Source organism: Mustelus asterias, chromosome 8, assembly GCF_964213995.1.
Source record: "Mustelus asterias chromosome 8, sMusAst1.hap1.1, whole genome shotgun sequence".
Classification (NCBI taxonomy): domain Eukaryota; kingdom Metazoa; phylum Chordata; class Chondrichthyes; order Carcharhiniformes; family Triakidae; genus Mustelus; species Mustelus asterias.
This window is the reverse complement of record NC_135808.1, coordinates 39,135,609-39,151,199: the sequence shown is the minus strand read 5'-3', so window position 1 is coordinate 39,151,199 and position 15,591 is coordinate 39,135,609. Positions and strand designations below refer to the sequence as shown.

Genomic DNA, 15,591 nt, shown 5'->3' with positions numbered 1-15,591 from the left:
CATATCTCAGTAGTTTTAAATGTGATGTGTGTTTCTGCCTCTATCATCCTTTCAGACAGTGAGTTTTAGAACCTCACCACCCTCTGGGTGAAAAAAGAATGACTCTTCAACTCCCCTCTAATCCTTCTGTCAATTACTTTAAATCTCTGCTTTCTGGTTATGACCTGTCTGCACAGGGAAATAAGATTAAAACAGTCCCATCAGCTGCATCTGTCACTTCCTTCCCTTCCACTAGCCAGTCTGGAAAATCATCCATTAATACTCCCCCCTACCCTAGCCCTAAACGCATATATATCTCCAGTTTCTCTCCTATCTCCTACCCGAAAGATGTGCTGCTTAGGTGCATTAGCCATGCTAAATTGGTGCCACCAAAGTATGGTGACTAGGGGACTTTCACAGTAACTTCATAGCAGTGTTAATGTAAGCCTATTTGTGACATTAATAAATAAACTTAAAGTTATTTCCCCCTCGTTCCCTCTCTGAGCTCATCTTGTCCATGAGATTCACCTGTTCACTCGACGCTATTCTCACTAAACTGCTGATCACCCAGCTTCCCCTCCTGTTCCCCATGTTCACCAATGCTGTGCACAGTTCTCTCTCTTCAGATGTTGTCCCTCTTTCCTTTACATCTGCTGTTATCACCCCCTCATTAAAAAAAGTCCTTGACCCCTCTGACCTTACAAACTACTATCCCATCTCCAACCTCCCTTACCTCCCCAAGTGCTTGAACATGTTGTCACCTCCCAAATACTGGAAAGGGACATGGGTGCAGGGAAGAGGTGAGCAGCAAGAGCGAGGGTGCAGGTGTTGTGTATAATAGCAGGCAACGGATGACAGGCTAACAAAGAGGTCTGACGAGGAGTGATGGATCACATTCCGAACCTAGTTCGCGAGTCAATCTTTATCCCCTCTCTCCAATGCCCCTCTCTCCTGTACATGTGCTGATCCCACCACTGCACATCATCACTGCCTTGGATGCTGTGGGTCTTCCTCTTCTGATCTGCTGTCAAAGACATTCGAGGCTACACATCCCACACTGATGTTGTCAATTTGAAAGCCTCCGAGGTTGAAGAATGCTATTCCCACACTTGAAATCTCTGTCAAACATTTACCAGGGGAACTGAGACAGCAGCTGCAATAAGTGAGGTTTTATTCAGATGGGACAAAGACAAGTTTAAATCTCCACCTGATCTACTGCTCAAAGTCGCCTCCGTTTCACCGGTCAGTTTCCCAAGCTTCAGGAAACTCCTGTTACTCCAAAAATATTTGGATTGGCTGTGAGAGACATCAATCAGAGAGCCCACCCACTCTGCCCATTCCCTCCTCTTCCTCTTTCACAGCTGCTTCACTTCCTGTAGGGACTGAAAACCAAGTGAGGAGATGGTGAGTGAAGGAGCAGAATTTATAATAATTACATTGCATAATATCCACACTAATGTTCAGGCAGTCTGACTATCCTGTGGGGAATCAGGTGTGGAAATGCCCCTTATGCTGTGTGAGAAGATCCAGCTGAGAGACCTGTTTACTCGGTGCTTTGTGCTGAGCTGTTTGATTGGAGCTGTGTGTTGGATATTGAGTGTGTTTATTGGAAGCATTTCCCTTCTGATTTACAGGCGGAGTTTTGTTGCTGGGTCATTGCTGAATATGAGCAGCCGAGGGGTAGACATACATTTATTGAAATGTATTTTAATGCCTTCTTGAAAAGTTTTACCTGAAGGCCTCGGCCTTTCCCAAAAGCCTGGGCTTGGATTTGATAGTTTTGCCCAGTGCTGTGTCTGAGAGCTGAATTTGGGATGTGCAGTCTGAGTGAGTGCAGTGTATCTAATTTCCCAGGATAAACCAGAACTCTTCAATCACCTACACTGAAGCAATATTTTCCTTAGCCTCTACACTTCCTGCCCGGTGTGTTTTCTACAAAAGGTTTGGGAAAACAGGAGGAGAAATTTCAAAGCCTCCATTGAGTTAACATTTCTCCTGAGCGTTTTTATATTAAACACATTCTCTGAAGGTAAAACTGGTCTTCACCAGCACACACGAGCTCATAATGAATTGATAGCCCATTTTACACTGCACCCAACTGTCTTTCGCATTGTTCTCAGTGTCTGGGAAGATAGGGATCTGGGTGGTGGAAAGAAAGTAGCCACATTGTCTGCTCCTGGTCATTATTCAGTCTCTCTGCTGGAAACAGAGGGTATGTCACAGTCAAGTGAGGAAAAAGAAAGGATTCCTAACTGAGGATTCAGCCTCTTCAGCAAAGGAGGAGAAGGAGTTGAAGGAAATCATGTTTCCTTTTCCTGTTTTACAGAAGGATTGCACTGTACCATACCAGAGAATACTGAGAGGATAGACACCACAGATAGATCCTGACTATCGCCCAAGGAACAACTGCACAACTGTGGGAAGACACCCAGTCCCTTCACAGCATTGCTCAACACAGAGAAGGTTGGGCAGTGAAACCATCATCTGGAAATCGGTCGGGACAGGGGAGCTTTGACATATCATCAGATCTGAAACTGGTCAGTGGTGTGGAACCTTCCATCAGAACCAACCTTTCCGAAGGTTCAGCGGTGGGTGATCGGTCAGGGTGAGGCTGGGGAGAAGTGAGTGGGCTTCAAGTGTGGTGAGAGCTTCAAACATTTCATCGAGCCAGATGAAGCACTGATTCAATCGTACAGTTGAGAGGCTGTTTGTGTGTGAGGACACTCCACAGGCTCATCTCAAAACACGAAAGGTGGATTTGTTTTACCTCTTGTAAAGCAAGAGCAGCTTCATGGAAGAAAAACTGTTCAAGTGTGAGGTGTGTGATCGAGCTTTTCCAAAGTTATCAAGACTCGTGCAACATCGACGCGTTCACACAGGGGAGAAACCATTCACATGTGAGGTGTGCGACAAATCATTCTCACAGTCATCGAACCTCCGTGTACACAAATGCATTCAAAAAAGTGAGAACGTATTCACATGCAAGGTTTGCAAAAAGTCATTCTCACAATCATGGACCCTGCGAGTGCACCTGCGCATTCACACAGGGGAGAAACCATTCTTATGTGTTGTTTGTGGCAAAATGTTCTCGCAACCATCAACCCTCTGTGCACATCAACGCATTCACACAGGGGAGAAACCATTCAGATGCTCGATGTGCAACAAATCATTTAGGCAGTCATCACATCTCCGTGAACACGAACGCATTCACACAGGGGAGAAACCTTTCACATGTAAGGTGTGCAACAAATCATTCTCGCTGTTAAGGAATCTCCATGCACACCAGCTCATTCACACAGGGGAGGAAGCGATCAAGTGTGAGGTCTGTGACAAAGTTTTCATCAACTTAAGGAGCCTTCAGCTACATCAGACAATCCACACAGGAGAGAAACACTTCAATTGTGAATTTTGTGATAAAGCTTTTGCGACATCTTCGACCCTCCTGATACACCAGAGGATTCACACGGGGGAGAAACCCTTCAAGTGTCAATTTTGTGAGATGGCTTTCTCCCAAAACTATCACCTCTTGAGGCATCAGAGGGTCCACACAGGGGAGAAACCCTTCAAGTGTGAACTATGCAATCAAACGTTCTCGCAGTCATCAACACTGGTAAAACATCGACGCAGTCACACTGGGGAGAAGCCGTTCAAGTGTGACAAGTGCAACAAATCATTCTCAGAATCATCGCATCTCCGCAGACACCAACGCATTCATACCGGGGAGAAACCATTTACATGCAAAGTGTGTGATAAATCATTCTCATATTCATCATCCCTCTGTGCACACCAACACATCCACACTGGGGATAAACCGTTTAACTGTGACGTGTGTGATAAGAGCTTTGCAGAATCCTGGGACCTGCTGAAACATCAGCGAGTTCACACTGGGGAAAAGCCATTTACGTGTGAGGTGTGTGACAAATCGTTCCTGGACTCATCATCCCTCTGTGCACACCAACACGTTCACACCAGAGAGAAACCTTCCCCAGGCGAGGTGTGAGACAATTCCTTCTTGAGGTTCTCGGACCTCCTGTTCCAGCAGCGGATCCACACGGGAATGAGTCTTCAATTGTGAACTTAGCGTGAGAAGCTGAACCGCTTCGCACAGAGGTACTTCATCAGATCAAAGAAGAAATTATAAATGACATTCTCGGAACAACCAGAAAGGATTTTGATCTAAGAAGGAAAGAGTTTTTGGCACAAAAAGGAGCCATTTTGGAGTTATCTTAAAAAGAGAGTTTAAAATTTTTGAGTCCAGAAAATGAATTTAGAAATGAGGTTGTGCCAACAGTTAAAGAAGAAGGAGACAATTTAACTCTGGATTTAACTGAGTCATTCTTTGTAGAGTTTAAAGATGAGAAAGCTACAGACATGGAGACCAGTGAGGTTCAAAAACTGAAATCAGCAGCGACCGTTTTAAAGAGCGAGTTTGAAAATTCACCTGTGAATAAGAATGAAGAATCTTCTTTTGTAGATGGAACTTTGCACTATAAATATTGTAAGAAGAAAACTCTCAAAAAAATCACAAAAAGTAATATTTTGCATCTTAAACTGGACGTGGGATTCAGCAGTGTGCCGTTGAACTTGTGAAGTTGATTGGACAATGGGAGGATGATTATTGTGTGTATTGCATGTGGTAAGATAATTGTTAAGATCTGGCCCATATTGTAAGATGTAATATTCTACACGGTATAAATGAAAACACATCATTTGTGACACATTTTGATTTTCTTCAGATGGGAGATGTTGTGAATATGTAGTTCATGGTTCCTCAGTTTTGGAATATAATTTTTAGTTTTAGGAATGTAACTTTTATTTTGTAGTTTAAAAAGGTCAGAATAGAAAGAGCTGTAAAACAGCAGGTGGGCTTACTTTGCCGGAGACATGATGTCTGCATTCCTTGAAGTAATGTCCAGATAGGTTGTTTTGTTTTCGGAATTTGGGCTAAGTGAGTTTAAAAGCATTGGGTGAGCCCTGAAAGGCTGTAAAACCTATTTCCTGTATCAGAGCAAAAAGTAAATGTTCAATTATATTCAATAAACAAAAGCTCCGCATCAATGTGTCGTTGATGAAGTGGTGACATCAGCCATGGAAGAAAGGGATGGACCTTGTCCCTAATGAGCTGACCATCAGGTCACTCACCTTCCCTGAATATGGGTGTGATGTCTGAGTTCTGGAGAATGAAAGCTTTGTGGGATGATCCAGTGTGGGTGACATTCACATTGGAGTGTTTTCAGACAGTCATTACACACTACATAAAGGAGGGGAATTGTTTTCTGTTCAGTGAGCTCTGTGGGTCTCCGCGGGTGGCCTCCGATGTCATGTGAATGTTTTCCCAGCATCTTGGGAAACAGCTACTCTATAAACTCTGAGTTTTAAAATTTACTTTAATGAAGTCATTTAGGTGGAATGGCCTTGCTAAACTGCCCCTTAATGTCCCAAGTTGTGTAGGTTAGATGGATTAGGGGGTGCGGGTGGGGGGGCGGTGCGGCTGAGTAAGATGTTGAGTCAGTGCAGACTTGATGACCTGAATGGCCTCTTATAGGGATGCTATGATTCTATTCACTCTCCTCATGTTCTCTCCTCTATCTATGTCTCTTCCTGAGTCTCTTCTCCATCATTGTAAAGATGAGAGGGATGGAGAGAAAATTCACCATTTTGGACTCTATCATAAATGAAAAAAACAATGCAGAAGTTCCATGCAATACTACTGAGGAAATAATGTCATTATGACAAGATTAAACTAGTTTTAACTATTTATATGACACAACTGAAATAAACTAGTATCTGTGGGCCTGTAGTTTGCTGAAATAACCTGCTCCCATGCACACATGTCTGTCCTTGGCTTGCTGCAATGTTCCAGTGAAGCTCAACGCAAACTGGAGGAACAGCATCTCATCTTCCGGCTGGGCACTTTACAGCCTTCCGGTCTCAACATCGAATTCAACAACTTCAGATGATTTGCTCTATCCCACCTCGACCCCCTTTGTTTTCATTCTATTTTATTTAGTTTTTTACTGTTCTCTACCTTTTATTTCTTTATTGTCCTTCTTCATTTTTCTCCCCCCCCCACTCTTTCCCCCTACTTTACAGCCCTTTCCTTACCTTTTCTCCCCCTTTGCTTCTCCTTTTTTAAATTTTACCTCTGTCCCAACCATTCTCCCCCACGCCCCACCCCCCCCCTCCAACATCTTCATTTTCGCTTGGCTGGTTTCTTTGGCAATGACTCATCTTTCACTCCCTCCCACTGCAGTATAAATATCTCCCACTTTCTGTGCCTTTTAGCTTTGACAAAGGGTCGTCTGGACTCAAAACGTCAGCACTTTTTTCTCCTTACAGATGCTGCCAGACCTGCTGAGATTTTCTCTTTTGGTTGCTGAAATAATTGCTGGTCACAGAATGTAGTCTGGAGTCATGAAGATGACTGCTGGTGCCTGAACGCCCAAATCCTTGAGTGTACAAAGAACAAAGAACAATACAGCACAGGAACAGGCCCTTCGGCCCTCCAAGCCCGCGCCGCTCCCCGGTCCAGGATTGAATCCTGAATCCAGGATCCCCGCCCAATTTTCCAGCCTATCGACATACTAATATCCTATCCACCGAGCTGTCCCTCACAGCTACGATGCTTTGTTCATCACAACCTATTAACTATCCCCCACCCCCCCATTTCAGACCATGTGATCTCCAGGGAGAGGCGCAAACCCCAGGGCCAATATGGGGGAAAAAAATCTGGGAAATTCCTCTCCGACCCCCTGAGGCGATCGAAACGAGTCCAGGAGATCACACTGGCCCTGATCGGAAAATGCTTCCCAACCCTAGTCATTTCCACTTCCACGAACACCATATGAATTCCCTGCCCCCGAGGCAGGTTCCCAACTATCCGCAGTCTCGCTCTGAACTGGCACCAGCAAGATGATCATAGAATGAAGCCTTGAAACGAGAAACAAAGAACAATTAGCCCGCGCCGCTCCCTGGTCCAAACTAGACCACTCTTTTGTATCCCTCCATTCCCACTCCGTTCATATAGCTGTCTAGATAAGTCTTAAACGTTCCCAGTGTGTCCGCCTCCACCACCTTGCCCGGCAACACATTCCAGGCCCCCACGACTCTCTGTGTAAAATATGTCCTTCTGATATCTGTGTTAAACCTCCCCCCCTTCACCTTGAACCTATGACCCCTCGTGAACGTCACCACCGACCCGGGGAAAAGCTTCCCACCGTTCACCCTATCTATGCCTTTCATAGTAATTTGAAGAGCCGCCTCAAACAGGCGCAATTGGCAGAAATTCACCACTCTCAATATTCCCATCTGGGGCCATGGTCATTTCTGTGATTGGTACCAGCTTCCTGGTAAATGAACCAGTGTTAAACATCACAAAAGTTCAATTTACACCATATCTAAATTACATTTAAAATTCCTGATATGGTCTAATTCAGCCAGATTACACTGACAAAACTGACACAAACTAGTGCAAAGTCACAATGTGCATTTGTTATTGGTGCATTTTTACCAAGTAGATTTAAGAATGCAATTTTTTATTCAATTAAACCTTTGGAAAACAGCGTGTGTAACCAATTGAATAAGGTTTATTTAATGGTTATCCATTTGATTTGATTGGCTTGATGATCAATGCAGCGTGTAAAGATCTTCACTCATTTTACAACATGTTTGTGTGTAAATAAATGGTGGGTGGAGTTTGGACAGGGAGCCCTCAGTCTGAGGAATTATTTGTGTGGTCCTGACGACAAGACTTTAATCCATGTTCACGGAATAATCCAACTGGAGTTGGACTTGAACATACAACCTTGTTCTCTGAGTCAGGGGGTTGTGGGCTCAAGTACTCCAGGAGTTCATCATCTGCTTCAGAAATCCAGACATAAAGACTGACACCCGCAACTCAAACTAGTTACCATTTTAATTCAAATCAAACTCTCAGGCGGCCAGTTTGCAAAGGGGAAAAGCATCCTGTGCACAGCCTTGGGGCTTAACCTCTTATTATCTGCTCATTATCATACAGCTGTTCGTGGGAGCTTGTTATGCATAAATTGGCTGCCATGCTTCTTCAATTACAAGATATGATTTAAGTACTTCATTGACCATGTCCCGGTTGGGACTGGTGTGAGAACTGTTGTTCCAGTTGGGATTCGTGTCCCAGAAGGCAAAAGCCCGGAAGATATAACCACAGAAGGCAAAACCCCGGAAGGTGACAGATAACTTAATTTCCAATGGATTCCATTTTCAATGGAAGGAAGGTTGTTTGCTGCTGTATTAAGGAAGGTATATTTGCTGCTGATATTGTGATTATATCAGCTTGTTGTTTCAATAATTTATCTTTGTGTAAAAACATTCAAGCTATTAACCTTTGTAGAAAAGAGGCTGATGCTGGCTATCTACCATGTTAATGGGGTTGCCACGGTTTTGTGTCAAGATTGATTGTGTTTAATACAGGTGACAGTTAATGGGGAATTGGCCACCTCCTTAACCTCATTGATTATTGAAATTGGACAATTCTGCCAGCCTGTTAATACTTAATTCTAAACCACGTTCAGTCGTGCCTATTTTGTAGAAGCTGATAAAATGGACTGAAACAATGTATTTGGATTGTAATTTATAATGTATTTGGATAAATAGTTGAAATAAAAAGTTGGGACTTGTGTGAAAACAAATCTTTTCAGACATGATGGGGTGCAATGCAGCTTGGATCCTGTCAGCTTGGATCCTGTTTGTCTGTCTTGTGGGGGCCATGAATTGGATTCATTTGTTTTTTGGTGCAAGCAAAGAATGGATTTGGGTTTGCTTGATCCATTCTGAACATTGGCTTTGTAACGTTAAGTATGAATTAAAAAATATTTTAAAGTGTTTATGACAGGTGCTATTTCAATACAAGTCTTTCTTAGGGAAACATTCAGCTTCCTGTGAACTGGGAATTCTAAACCCATTGATGGAGAAAGTGCACCAGCCCACAGTGACATTGACCAATATATTGTGTACAGGACTCTTAATGTAGGCTCCTGATTGGTCACCATGGTGTGTTCCTATTCACTGAAACAATCAGGAAGTTTGGGTTAAATTAAAAAAGAGAATTTATTCTGAATTGTATATCCATACAGAAGATTCAGGAAAAATCAGACAAACATTTGAATTATTATTGTCACATGCATTGGGATACTTGTGCACTTGTTTCTTGTGCACTAGACAAACAAAACATACTGTTCATAGGATTCATAGGAGAGAAGGAAAGGATAGGGTGAAGAGAAAGATCAGTTTAATATATGATAATATATGAAAGCAGCAGAGAAGAAGCTATTCTTGAGTTGGTCGGTACATGTTCTCAGACTTTTGCATCTTTTTTTCAAAGGAAGCAGGTGGAAGAGAGTATGTCCGAGGTGCGTGGGGGTCCTTGATTCTGCTGGCTGCTTTCTCAAGTCACCCCCTTATACACTTCTGTCTACATGGCCAAATTCCCCTCCAACAAGATTTTCAAGTTTGCTAATGACATCACCGTAGTGTGTTGATCTCAAACAATGATAAGACAGAGTACAGGGAAAGAGATAGAGAATCTGGTGAACTGGTGCAAAAACAATAATATCTCAATGTCAGTAAAACGAAGGAGATAGTCATTGGCTTCAGGAAGCATACTGGGGGATATGCTCCTGTCTCCATCAACGGTGATGAAGTGGAGATGGTCGAAAGCTTCAAGTTTCTAGGTGTCCAGATCACCAACAATCTGTCCTGGTCCCTCTACGCTGATGCCTCTAATTTCTCAGAAGGCTAAGGGAATTTGGCATGTCCATTATGAATCTCACCAATTTTTACAGATGCACCATAGAAAGCATCCTTTCCGGATGTATCAGAGCTCAATATGGCTCTGAACTACAAAGGGTTGTGAATGTAGCCCAGTCCATCATGTAAACCAGCCTCCCATCCATTGACTCCATCTATACTTCCTGCTGCCAAACAACACAATATTCAGCTTGATTCAACCAAAATACCAAAACATTTCAAAATGACTCAAGATATTACCCAGAACATGAACTGAATCTTGGAGGAGTATAAGGTGAACATATCACACCGTTATTACATCGAGGTATGATGGGCTGAGGGAACTCAGGTCGGTAGAGACTCAGCCCCACCCCCTCACCATTCTCAGGATAGTAGTCCTCCCAGACAGGAGAGTACAAACATTACCCAGCGTATTAGTCAAATACCTGTCACTTGAGGAGCATCTGTGTATAATTCACATCGCCAACTAGAGCAGGGTCTGATTCTACCCCATTCCCACTCCTGAGAGTTGGCTTACTTTATTAAGTAAGAGTTTTAACAACACCAGGTTAAAGTCCAACAGGTTTATTTGGTAGCAAATACCATTAGCTTTCGGAGCGCTGCTCCTTCGTCAGATGGAGTGGAAATGTGCTCTCAAACAGGGCACAGAGACACAAAATCAAGTTACAGAATACTGATTAGAATACGAATCCCTACAGCCAACCAGATCTTAAAGATACAGACAATGTGGGTGGAGGGAGCATTAAGCACAGGTTAAAGAGATGTGTATTGTCTCCAGACAGGACAGCCTGCAAGTCCAGGAGGCAAGCTGTGGGGGTTACTGATAATGTGACATAAATCCGACATCCCGGTTTAGGCCGTCCTCATGTGTGCGGAACTTGGCTATCAGTTTCTGCTCAGCGACTCTGCGCTGTCATGTGTCGCGAAGGCCGCCTTGGAAAATGCTTACTTGACGATCAGAGGCTGAATGCCCGTGACTGCTGAAGTGCTCCCCCACAGGAAGAGAACAGTCTTGCCTGGTGATTGTCGAGCGGTGTTCATTCATCCGTTGTCGTAGCGTCTGCATGGAACTTTAAACTTCTGTCAGTAGTGTTGAGTTTCCCCTGATGTAAGTGTGTGTGTGTTAATAAAGTAATGATGTGGAGATGCCAGCGTTGGACTGGGGTGAACACAGTAAGAGTTTTAACAACACCAGGTTAAAGTCCAACAGGTTTATTTGGTAGCAAATACCATTTTTTGAAGGTTAAAGAGACAGAAGGTTAAAGAGACCCTGCCGCAGCAACCTCTGCAAGATGTGCCGGATCATTGACACGGATGCCATCATCTCACGTGAGAACCATCTACCAGGTACACAGTACCTACTCTTGCAACTCGGCCAACGTTGTCTACCTGATATGCTGCAGGAAAGGATGTCCCGAGGCATGGTACATTGGGGAAACCATGCAGACGCTATGACAATGGATGAATGAACACCGCTCGACAATCACCAGGCAAGACTGTTCTCTTCCTGTGGGGGAGCACTTCAGCAGTCACGGGCATTCAGCCTCTGATCTTCAGGTCAGCGTTCTCCAAGGCGGCCTTCACAACACACGACAGCGCAGAGTCGCTGAGCAGAAACTGATAGCCAAGTTCCGCACACACGAGGACGGCCTAAACCGGGATGTTGGATTTATGTCACATTATCAGTAACCCCCACAGCTTGCCTCCTGGGGTTGCAGGCTGTCCTGTCTGGAGACCATACACATCTCTTTAACCTGTGTTTAATGCTCTCTCCACCCACATTGTCTGTACCTTTAAGACCTGGCTGGTTGTAGGGATTCACATTCTAATCAGTATTCTGTAACTTGATTTTGTGTCTCTGTGCCCTGTTTGAGAGCACATTTCCACTCCATCTGACGAAGGAGCAGTGCTCCGAAAGCTAATGGTATTTTCTACCAAATAAACCTGTTGGACTTTAACCTGTTGTTGTTAAAACTCTTACTGTGTTCACCCCAGCCCAACGCCGGCATCTCCACATCATTACTTTATTAACACACACACACTCACATCAGGGGAAACTCAACACTACAGACAGAAGTTTTTTTAAAATCCCTGTGCTTGAGTCTGGCTCCCATTTCCGATGGTCAGAAATGACACAACTTTAGTGACACAGGATGGAGCACGTTTTCATCATACAAACCCATCAATGGTTACAGAGATCCAATTGTCACATGGGTCCATGGAAGACACTCTTCCCCCAGATGAGTTGGGCAGCGCTTTCGAATCACCAACTCTTTGAACTTTGACCCTCCATTCACCACAATGCTTCTGTAGCCGTTAATCTGGTTTAACCGCTCCCTCATATCCACATTTTACACTTCTGTTTCCAAAATTACCTTTATTCTCTTCCTTCCTGGTCAATCTCACTTCTTATCAAATCCAAGGGTGAAGATTTGAAATTATCAGACACACAATTGGTTTAGCCATCCACCGCCAGATCTGACTTGACCACATCAAGCACTCGTTGTCCTGCTTTCCTCTGTCAAATCTGCTCATTACTCCAGGACCATTATGAAGAGAAAGGATAACCCACAACTTCTCCCCAAAACCAACTGTGTCCTTGTGGAAGTTATGTTCCAGCTGTAAAGAGCTCTGTTTAGACCCTAACTGGAGAACCATGTTTAGTTCTGGGCACCACACCTCAAGAAGGATATGTTGGCCTTGGAGGGAGTGCAGCATAGATTCACCAGAATGCTCCTGGAGCTAAAAGGTTGCTTAGACTGAGCTTGCATTCCTTTGAATGAAGAAAATGAACGGGTGATTTAATTGAGATGTTTAAGACGATTAAACAAGTTGATATAGTTAGAAAGAAACTATTTCCCTGGTGGGAGAGTCCAGAGCAAGGGGACAGAGCATTAAAATCAGAGCTAGGCTGTTCAGGGATGATATCAACAAACATTTCTTCACAAACAGGGGATGGGAAATCTGGAACTCGCTCCCCACAAAAATCTGTTGACATTGGGGGTCAATTGAAAATTTCAAAACTGATATTGATTGGTTTATTATTGGACAAGGGGATTAAGGGTTACAGAGCCAAGGCAGGTAGATAGAGTTCAGATACGGATCAGCTATGATCTAATCGAATGGCGCCACAGGCTCAAGAGATGATTCCAGTTCCTACGTTCTTCTTGATTGCCCTCTCCAATCTCATCTCCAACGACAATCGGTCAGAGTCATCCTCTTCAATGTCCAGCTGAGCTCCCAATCCCATACCCTCTCCATCACAAAGATCACGAACATCGCCCATCTCCAACACTCCCACCCACCCCGACATTAATCCATCTGCTATTCAAATCCTCATCCATGCTGACGATATGAAGTCTTTGTCAGACATCTTACACTGAAACATCTTTTCCTCAGTGTGGATGTCTCAGTGTTGCCAACTGTGAGAGATTTAGTCACACACCTCACTTGGATTCCCTGCTGTGTGAATGCGACGATGATCCAACATGCTCCATAATTGTTCAAAGTCCTTATTACACACCTCACAGGTGAATATTTTCTTTTCCCTTGTGTGAATGCACCGATGACTCACCAGGCCTGATATCCATGTAAAGTCCTTATTACACACATTACCCAGTGCTTCCTGATGTCTGATAATTCTGTAAAGTCCTTATTACATACCTCACACTTGAACAGCTCCACCCCAGTGTGAAGGTATCGGTGATCACATAGGTTCAATGCCGGAAGAATGATTTGTCGCACACTTCATAGGTGAATGGTTTCTCCCCAGTGTGTGTGTTGGTGAACATGAAAGTGAGATGAGCGAGAGAATGATTTATCACACACTTCACAGGTGAATGGTTTCTCCCCAGTGTGAATACGTCGGTGTTGTGCGAGTGTTGATGACTGTGTGAAGGCTCGGTCACACAACTCACACCTGAACAGATTCTCCCAAGTGAACGCTCTGGTGTATCAGGAATCTTGTAGATGTTTGGAAAGATTTATCACAAAATTCACATTTGAAGGGTTTCTCTCTGTATGAATTATCTGATGGACCTGGAGGTTCGATAACTGTGTAAAAGCTTTCTCTCACATGTGCAGTGGAACAGCTTCTCCCTGTATGAATGCATTGTAAGAAGTTTAACAACACCAGGTTAAAGTCCAACAGGTTTATTTGGTAGCAAAAGCCACACAAGCTTTCGAAGCTCTAAGCCCCTTCTTCAGGTGAGTGGGAATTCTGTTCACAAACAGAGTTTATAAAGACACAGACTCAATTTACATGAATAATGGTTGGAATGCGAATACTTACAACTAATCAAGTCTTTAAGAAACAAAACAATGGGAGTGGAGAGAGCATCAAGACAGGCTAAAAAGATGTGTATTGTCTCCAGACAAGACAGCCAGTGAAACTCTGCAGGTCCACGCAACTGTGGGCGTTACAAATAGTGTGACATGAACCCAATATCCCGGTTGAGGCCGTCCGCGTGTGTGCGGAACTTGGCTATCAGTTTCTGCTCAGCGACTCTGCGCTGTCGTGTGTCGCGAAGGCCGCCTTGGAGAACGCTTATCCGAATAAGAGAGGCCGAATGCCCGTGACCGCTGAAGTGCTCTCCAACAGGAAGAGAACAGTCTTGCCTGGTGATTGTCGAGCGGTGTTCATTCATCCGTTGTCGCAGCATCTGCATAGTTTCCCCAATGTACCATGCCTCGGGACATCCTTTCTTGCAGCGTATCAGGTAGACAACGTTGGCCGAGTTGCAAGAGTATGTACCGTGTACCTGGTGGATGGTGTTCTCACGTGAGATGATGGCATCCGTGTCGATGATCCGGCACGTCTTGCAGAGGTTGCTGTGGCAGGGTTGTGTGGTGTCTTGGTCACTGTTCTCCTGAAGGCTGGGTAGTTTGCTGCGGACAATGGTCTGTTTGAGGTTGTGCGGTTGTTTGAAGGCAAGAAGTGGGGGTGTGGGGATGGCCTTGGCGAGATGTTCGTCTTCATCAATGACATGTTGAAGGCTCCGGAGGAGATGCCGTAGCTTCTCCGCTCCGGGGAAGTACTGGACAATGAAGGGTACTCTGTCCACTGTGTCCCGTGTTTGTCTTCTGAGGAGGTCGGTACGGAATGCATTGTGTCAAAGGAGCCTTGTGAGTTGTCATAGTGCATCTTGTACCTGGTACACACTGCTGTCACTGTGCATCAGTGATGGGGGATGGAATATTTGAGGTAGCTCCTCAAAGATGTGCTGGTTAGGTTGATTGGCCATGCTAAATTGCTCCTTAGTGTTAGGGGGATTAGCAGGGCAAATATGTGGAGTTACAGGAATAGGGTCTGGTTGGGATTGTTGTCAGTGCAGGTTCGATGGGCTGTACAGCCTCCTTCTGCACTGTAGTAATTCTAGTTGAAGGGGTGTCAATCAAGTAAGCTGCTTTTTCTTGGATGGTGTTGAGTTTCTTGACTGCTATTGGCACTGTACTTACCCAGGCAAGTGGAGAATATTCCATCACATTCCTGACTTTTGCCCTGTGGATGTTGGACACCTTTTGGAGATTGAGAGTCAGGTGAGTTAATTGCTGCAGGATTCTGAGCTTCTGAACAGCTGTTGTAGTCACATTATTTAAATGGATAGTCCAATTCAGATTCTGGTCCATGGTATCCCCCAGGATGTTGAAGTGTGGGATTCTCTGATAGTAATGCTATTGAATGTCATGGGGAGATGGTTGGATTCGCTCTTGCTGAGATGGTCATTGTCTGGTACTTGTGTAGGAAATTTTAATTATTTACAATTAGTTTGTAGTTTAGTGATGGCATCTGTCAAATAATGAAAGTATGTCAACCTAATATAGTTCTAT

At 44.2% G+C, this 15,591-nt stretch overlaps 2 protein-coding genes across 2 annotated transcripts in view; one reads left to right on the top strand and one right to left on the bottom strand.

The window, feature by feature from the left end:
- LOC144497075 (uncharacterized) overlaps positions 1–15,591 on the bottom strand; it is a 257,791-nt gene that overhangs the window by 205,906 nt on the left and 36,294 nt on the right. The gene's annotated exons all lie outside the window — the stretch shown is intronic.
- LOC144497083 (uncharacterized) lies at positions 1,351–6,056 on the top strand. Its single transcript, XM_078217838.1, has 2 exons — positions 1,351–1,383; positions 2,306–6,056. The coding sequence occupies exon 2, from the start codon at positions 2,771–2,773 to the stop codon at positions 3,977–3,979; it is 1,209 nt and encodes a 402-aa protein (XP_078073964.1). The 5' UTR covers positions 1,351–1,383; positions 2,306–2,770; the 3' UTR covers positions 3,980–6,056.

What these genes read in the sequence shown, in the direction of transcription:
- LOC144497083 (XM_078217838.1), top strand. Translation starts at nt 2,771, where the DNA reads ATGGAAGAAAAACTGTTCAAGTGTGAGGTGTGTGATCGAGCTTTTCCA.